We start from the raw sequence: 8,240 nt of genomic DNA on the forward strand, positions 1-8,240 counted from the left end.
TAAAGTATATCAGAAAATAATAGGTATGTTTGAATTAAACACTTTACTAATTTAATTTAGTTTGAATTATAGGTATGTTTTTGAATTAATTAGTTTATAATTAAGTTAATTATTTCATTTTGTTAAGATTAAGAAGCTAATTAATTAATTTATATTAATTTTTCCTATATAAAATCTAGCCGAATTCTCTAAAAATAGCTCAATATGGCTAAATTATAAAATCCAAGTTAGTTATAATTGTAATTCAATTGGCCACATTTTTGTCCCCAATTTTGGGTCAATTTCTTCCAGCCAGGACTTGGCCCAAATTCCCTCCCAAATAATACAAATTCAATACCCACTAACCCATTCCCATACATTACAACACACAGCAGTACATATAACTCCAAACAACATCACATATGTACAACAACTTCAACCGACCCAATACCAAAAGGAGTCCATTTAACAATGCAACAATACCCATTCAACCAATTCCCAGCAGAAAACGGCCCAAACAACACCAAATTGACCCGGCCCCATCCCCTTTTCCCTTTCAATCCAAACATATACGTAGCAGTCCCAAATACAGCGAGCAGTAGCCGACAGAGGCCGACCCCTGCGCATCTTCTTCTTCTACACAAATTTGTCAGTCCAGCAGCTCACGTGAACCAGACAGCAGCAGTGTGCGTTTTCTTCTCCCTCACGCGTCAATATCCAACAACTCCCACAGCTTTCTCTGCAACAGCCGCCCACCTCGATCTTTTCATCCTAATTTTAGGGATTTTGGTTGAAATTTGATACAAGCAGCAGCCTTGAGGGAGAAAAAATTCAAAAGAGGTTGAATCCGGATTGACGATTTTGCCCCAAGCTACTCCAAAAAATTCACCCGACTCTTTCAAATCGTGAGCTCTAGTTTTTCCCCCTATATATACTCCCTCTTTCTCCATTGTTTGGGGGGGAATTTTTGAACGAAAAATACCTAAAGAATTCAAGAAAAAACAGTAAGAATACATACGAAACATATTCGAAACGGAAGATAGATTAGTGTGATCATAGTGTGGTTCCCCTGCTCATTTGTAAGAGTCTTCGTAATCTCACTTTGGTGGTGGAATAGTCTTCGTGGCTAGCTCGTCTCACCCCTGTTTCGCTGCTCTCTCAAAGGTAAATGTCTTTGATTTTAGTGTTTTAGTTGATATGTTGTCTGTGAAGTGGGGCTCTCGTTTGTTTCCGTCTTTTCTTAGCTTGCATCCTTGTTATTTGTGGTTTGCTGCTGAAGCTTGATAGTGAAATGTGTGGTTCAAATTAAGTATTGTCTTAGTTGTTTGAAGCATGAGACATGTTCTTGGGTTCGTTGTTGTTTTGATTGTGAGTATTGTTCGGTAATCTTGAAGCTAGTTGATACAGAGATTGAATGTTGTTTGAAATGCTTTATTTAAGTATGTTCGAATTTTGCTAGAAAAAAGCCTCGTATTTGATATATTTTTGTTTATTTTTTTTTATGGTTTTGCACTGGTTTGCCATTGAAATTCATCTTTAGCACTGCTTCAACTAGTAGTAGTTTTTTTTTTAATTTTATTTTCATCAGTCTCAAGGTGCATCTTCCTCGGAAAATTGTTTTCTTTAAGTATAAGATATTCAGAGATGCTCTTTGCTCAACTGATCGTAAGCAAACGTGTATATTTGGAGAGGTTTGATTTATTTGTCTCAAATTTGTTGCCAATCTGATCATATCAATATTTGCTTATTTTTTTTATCATCGCATAATATCAATTTGATACCCTTGCATAAGTCGTGGCTGATCCATTTATCCATAATATTGGTTAGACCGTATGCTTAGCACATTCATTTATTTAGCTATTTCTTTGTTCAAATTCCAGTGATTTGTTCAATTGTTTTTTATTTATTTATTTATTTATTTTTATAAGGGGTCTCCATTTAATTACTAACTTAAGGTTAAAGTTAGTATTTTTTAGTCAATTCTTTAAAGTCTCAGCGTACCCTCTAGTTTGGATTGCATGCTATTAGATATGGTTTCTTCTTGTTCTTTGTATAATCTAGCATATTTTGTTTTATTTTATTTTATTTTTGTTTTGTTTTGTCCTAGTTGGATTATATTAATTCTTTCCTCTATTTCTTTTGTATGCGAAATCTATCCGAGTTCATCCATGAACTCCTATCTTCCTCTTGCATTTCGGGAGAGCCGTAAAGGCTCAATTTTTTATTTCGAGTCAACCGGTTCATTGAAAATCGACGTACAGGTCCCGGAGTTGAAAAAATGTGAAGGCAAAGGAGAATTGAAAAATTGGGCCAAAGGCCCACTCTTTATATTAAAAAAAATTAAAAAAATTGTATTTTGTTATTATTGGGCCTAAGCCTATTTAGTCATTATATTTATTACTTTGTTAGAATTTAGGGCAGGTGAAAAAATTGGGCCTAAGGCCCAAAGAAAAAATATTTCTTTACGTTAGTATAGGACAGGTGCAGGTGACTCAAATGGGCCAAAGCCCCAAAATGAAAATAGGCCCAAATACTGGCCCAGGCGGACAGAAAAACCAGATTTGGGCCCAAATTCTCTTTCCTTATCTATTTAACTGTTATTATGTGCTTATTTGTTAACATTAATATTAAGGTCTCGAAACTTCAAATCCCCAAAAGACACCCACTTTAAATTAATCGCTTAACTAAATTATTCCTCTTTTTACTCGATTTATAAAAATAAATAAATAATAAATAAATAAGTTTATGAAATACTTCACTCAGATAAATAGTCATTATTTTTCTATTAAAATGATCTCAACTATAAAGTAGTTCACTTTTACAATTCAAGATTGGTTAAAATATTTTAGTCAAATAATTAATTGTCGGATAACCGCATATTAGCGAGCATTTCGGGTGCTTTTAAACCCTTCCCGAAATGCTAATAAGAACCCCGAACCCCTTTTAAGTTTTCATTAGATTTTCTGTTTTAGTCTTTTGAAAACAACAGTTTTTCTTGATTTTCTTAAAAATCAAGTGGCGACTCTTAAAACCAGTCATTTCTATTTTCTAATAAAACAGTTTGAATAAGAGAGATGCAAGATTAGAATTTAGAGAAGAGAAGTGAGAATAAATAGAAGAGAGGAAGGGAGGAGGATAGAATATATAAAAATAAAATTAGAAAGAAAAAAAAACTTGTACATTAAGAAAAAAGTACACAACTTTTTATTGGAAAGTTAAAAAGTCAGAGTCATAACTCATATATATCACTTCAGCCGTTTGCATTTTTTTCCCAATCGTTTGCATTTTTTTCCAGCCGTTAAAATTTATTATTGTCTTCATTCTATTTTTTTTTAATTTAATCTTACCTAATTAACTAAAAAATGGGGCCCCCTAAAATTGGGGGCCTAAGGCCAAGGACTTTTCCTTAAGCCTAACCAGCCGCCCCTGCGAAGAAAGAACCCACTATTTGTTGAATGATGTGCCATAAGTGGTGACCTGCTATTTTATTATCTCAATTCATTTTATTCTATTTTGTTATTTATTATGATATTAATATAATCATAATGAATATAATAAATAATTTTATTATGTATTAAAATTTATTTAAAAAAACAATTAAAATTTAGTAAGAATTAAGCGAGTTCAGTTATGATCTATATTTTAGCTTATTTCAATTTAAATAACTTTTAAATTGACCAATAATTCACTCATTTATCAACTCTATCCAATCTATCATTAAAAAATTGTCAATTGTAAAAGAAGCAGGACTGCCTCCGAAGCTTAGTATCAAAAATGTCAAGTCATTCAGCTCTATTAGACAAGATAAAGTTCTTTGCATGATTGAATTTTATCGATCATCTCTATTATACAAGATGAAGTTCTTTGTATGATTGAATTTTATCGATCATCTTCTGGTGAGACAGTTAATGCTACAAAAAGGATTTTTGAGTTTGGGAGCTCTATGACTTATAGATCAGCATTTGGGAAAGTATTCAAAGAGCAAGACAAACTTTGTTGTCCATGAAGAGATCCTGCCTAACATTTTTTCCCAGAGAGGCTCACATTGAACAATAGATAGCTTTTTTTTAGTATAGTTATGAAGCATAATTAAATTTATTATAATGGTTATTTGCGAAAGCTTTTCTTAGTAGTTTTAATATAACAAACCTAACAGTCAATAAAAAAATAATCGCAGGATAACTAATTTCAGGATAATTTATCTCAAAATAATTAATTTCATCATTACTTGTATTCAAATGAAATTACGCCAAGTGTCTACATATATTTTGTTGGTGGCTAATTTGTCCACTCAACTCAATACATATTCCTAGACTAGAAACTTGACAATAATGCAAAGACAAAATTGACAGATATACTTGGTCTGAAAAATTGGTAGAAAACTCAATTACTTGTTTTGTCGATATTTGTTTGTATGTATTTTTGAAAAAAATAAATAAAAGAAATCTGACAGACTTTAAGAAAATCGACTAACGTACACCTTTTTTCGCATAAAAATAAACTTATGCAATCTATCATTTTTTTATCTTTTATTTTTACAAAAATTGAGGATTTCTACAAGTTTTTTAAAGTGCAAAAGTGCAAATGAAGAATATAAATGAAAATGATGAAAATACATGAATTTGATTTTACGCAGTTACATTTTCTAACATTTCTAAAAAATCAACCTATCGATTAAGTGAAATCAACGATTACGATGTATAGTCCATCAATTTAATTGATATCAATTTTCTTTAAAAATCTGACAATGTCCATCAATTTTATTGATATGCAACAGTACATATTAATAGCAAACACAACCACTAGTTACGGGGGGTGGGGGGGGGGGGTAACATGGCACTTTATGTATATAACTATCATGATACATTTACGATATAACATAGATACATATATATGTTACAAATAATGAAAGCATACAATACCATAAGAAGAAATAAATTAAAAGCAAGAGGGAGAGGGAGAAGCAACACGTTACACGTAATGAGCTTTATAAGGCAATCACTACACATTAGTGTAAAAAAAAATTTACTTTAAATCTTTCTTAAAATAAAGTTTGATGCCATTGAGTCACTCTTGAGAAGGTTGATAGGGAGTCATGATCAAGTGAAGGTTACTCTTTCTAGTACAACTTGCTCCGTCCGACTCAGTCATGTCAAGATCACTTGATTTAATTCCAGGAGGAAGTTTCCAATCAAAGTGATATAATAAGTTAGCCAAAGGCAAATATGCATTAGCTAAACCAAATGATATTCCAGGACAAATCCTCCTTCCACTACCAAATGGAAGAAATTCAAAATTATTACCAGCAAAATCCACCAAACTTTGCTCAAATCTCTCGGGTTTAAAGCTTTCTGCATCATCCCAATATTTTGGATCTCTTCCGATAGCCCATACATTAACTATTAATTTTGTTTTCGATGGAATAGTATAGCCATCTATATCTACTTCTTCCCTACATTCTCTTGGGAGCATAAGTGGAAGCGGAGGGTGAAGTCTTAAAGTTTCTTTAATGATTAGTTTTAGGTATTTCAATTCTTCGACATTGTTTTCATCAAAAGTTTCTTTTCCTCTAAAGGCTTTCCTTACTTCTGCTTGAGCTTTGAAAAGTATATTTGAATTCTTAATCATTTCCACCATGGCCCAGTCAATTATGGTTGATGTTGTTTCTGTTCCTGCTGCAAACATGTCCTACATTTGAGAGCAAATTACAAGGTTACGTTAAATTCATTCACACGTACGTGTTATTTATCTAATCGTTTGTATTGTTTGACAAAGCTCCTATACTATAGCCCCTATCACCATCACCCCTACAATCCTACTCTCTATTTTCATCGCAATAATATTTACCTACATTATATATAAAAAAATTATTTATTTATCAAACGTCAAAAAATAAGTAAGATACTCCTTGTTTTTTAAAAAAAAAATCCAAAATATATTTCTTTCATACCAATTACACACCTCAAGTATATGTTAAATAATAATTAGGCAAAATTGTATAGTATATAGTAAGTACTTACATAAACAATAGCTTTGATGTTGTCATTGGTGATTGGAAATTGAAGGTCTCCATCTTCCATAAGTCTCAATAGTACATCAATTAAATCTTCACCTCCTAATTCACCATTAGTCTTGCCAATTACAAGATTTTTCTTGTGCTCATTTATAACATTCTCAACAATGGTATCTACCTTATGGTGGAGATACATCATTTTACCTTTCATTCCAATTAACACATGAAGAAATTTCAATGATGGGAATATGTCAGCCACACTGAACCCTTCCAATAAGGATGTCACATTTTTCATTACTCGTATAAATTCATCTTGCTCCTTGAATATCGTCCCAAATGCTGATCGACATATTATAAAGCTTGTGAATAACGAAATCCTTTTTGTTACATTAACTGGCTCACCTGAGGATGATGATCTAAAAAATTCAACTAGACGAAGAGTTTCATCTTGTCTAATTGAACTGAATGACCGAACATTTTTTCCACTAAGCACTTCTCAGACACAAATTTTGCGCATCTGTCTCCAATAATCACCATATGGGCTAAATGCAATATCTGTACAATTATACAAGACAATTTCGGAGACCAAAAGTCTTGGCCTAGATGCAAAAGAGAGGTCATGAGTTTTTAACACTTGTTTGGCCATGATAGGAGAAGTAACAACAACTAGAGAAACTTCACCTAGTTGAAGGTGCATAATTGGACCATACTTTTTGGCTAAATCTCTAAGGATACGATGTGGAAGTCCGCCAATCATATGAAACATACTTCCAACAAATGGTAATTTCGATGGACCAGGAGGCAATCTTTTGTTAATTTGGCTATTGGAGTTCTTCAATTTCATTAATAAAAAGAGGAAAGATACAAAAAGGGAAATGGAAATTAAGTTGAAAAACTCCATTTTCGGGAAGAGAAAGGATGGTTATTTTTGGTTCAATTATAAGTTCTTCAAAAGATTGTCGCATATTTATAGATTTTTTTTTGGGCAAATAGATTTTTGTAGTAAAGACAAATTGGGAAAAGGCTTAAAATATTTCTATACTATTCGAAATAGGCTAATTTTTTCTTCTAGTTCCTTCTGTTAGGTGAGTTATTATTTGTGGACGTGATATTATGTACTTTTTTTTGACATTAATAACAATGAATTTATTTTATATACTATAAGAATGGTACGACAAAGAAATTGAATTCAATTATACCTTGGTACGCTATATCATTTATCGTAGCTTTGAGTTATTTTAAATTTCAGTCAAGGGACAGTATAATTGTTATTAAAAGGAAATAATAAAAAATAAATATTTAGTTGAAATTAATTCTTGTAATTAAACTTTATATAAAATATAAATTTGAGATTATATAAATATTATCATTTAACATAGTCAAAGTAATCTTATAATCTATTAGATAAGTTTTTTGCTCAATTCTTTATAATTAAGATTGCTCAAATTTTTGAATTTAAATTGAATTTAATTAATTCCGTATTTCCAATTTAAAATTTAAATATTTAAAAATTATAAAAAAAATACTCTAAGTCACAGTTCTTCTCATATTAATATAATGAAAAGATATAATTTTAAAATATTAATTAAAATTATATAATTTAACTTTCATAAAATGAAATGTGATAAGTAAAAATAAACAAAAAGAGTAATTCAATTGACTTATGGACAAAAATGAGGTAGGCAGCTAGAAAGATGTTATTTGTGTAGTACGTTCTAGTGACAATATTTTATGTGGAGCCGTTGTTTTTGGTTTGTTTGCCGAATTATTTTAATTGTAATTATTGTAGAGAGGAATATGGTAATTATATTATTTTCAACCTTATTGAAGTTTTAGTAGGTAAGCAATAGAACGTGATAAAGAAGAATGTCAACATTAGCTACAATAACTTTGACATAATAACAGTAGAGTCAGAACTTTTATTTAAGTGAATTTAAAATATAAAAAAATAAATATATAAAAATAAATTAAAAAATTTAATATTTATTATATATATGTGTATAAAATAATTTTAATTATATATAAATAAAATATTTTCTTATGGGAGTTCAAGATTTACAAAATCTCAAATCACATACTTTTCTTTTTAGAATATCTTAACATAAAATAATAACTTTTTTTTTTTGAAACAATATCTTTGTTCTTTCTTCCAAAAACATATTTAATTTTGTCATTTCAAGAAAATGAAAAAGACATGTAAAACTATTAAAAAATGTTATCCACGTCCACTTTGACTTTATATCAAAAA

General features: G+C 30.5%; 1 protein-coding gene across 1 annotated transcript; it reads right to left on the minus strand.

Annotated features, from left to right (window-relative positions):
• Positions 1-4,854: 4,854 nt before the first annotated feature.
• On the minus strand, positions 4,855-6,910 carry LOC125873371 (premnaspirodiene oxygenase-like). The gene is made up of 2 exons (XM_049554295.1): positions 6,000-6,910; positions 4,855-5,667 (listed from the first exon to the last, which is right to left on the minus strand). Exons 1-2 carry the CDS (start codon positions 6,285-6,287, stop codon positions 5,047-5,049), a joined length of 909 nt encoding a protein of 302 aa, XP_049410252.1. The 5' UTR covers positions 6,288-6,910; the 3' UTR covers positions 4,855-5,046.
• Between the last annotated feature and the right edge of the window lie 1,330 nt (positions 6,911-8,240).

This window comes from Solanum stenotomum, chromosome 8, assembly GCF_019186545.1.
Source record: "Solanum stenotomum isolate F172 chromosome 8, ASM1918654v1, whole genome shotgun sequence".
NCBI classification, from domain to species: Eukaryota; Viridiplantae; Streptophyta; class Magnoliopsida; order Solanales; family Solanaceae; genus Solanum; species Solanum stenotomum.

Excerpts from the sequence above, each read along its gene's own strand:
- LOC125873371 (XM_049554295.1), bottom strand. The coding sequence starts at position 6,287 with ATGAAAAATGTGACATCCTTATTGGAAGGGTTCAGTGTGGCTGACATA. Across the intron at positions 5,668-5,999 it reads ACATCAAAGCTATTGTTTAT|GACATGTTTGCAGCAGGAAC; the intron begins GTAAGTACTTAC and ends TCTCAAATGTAG.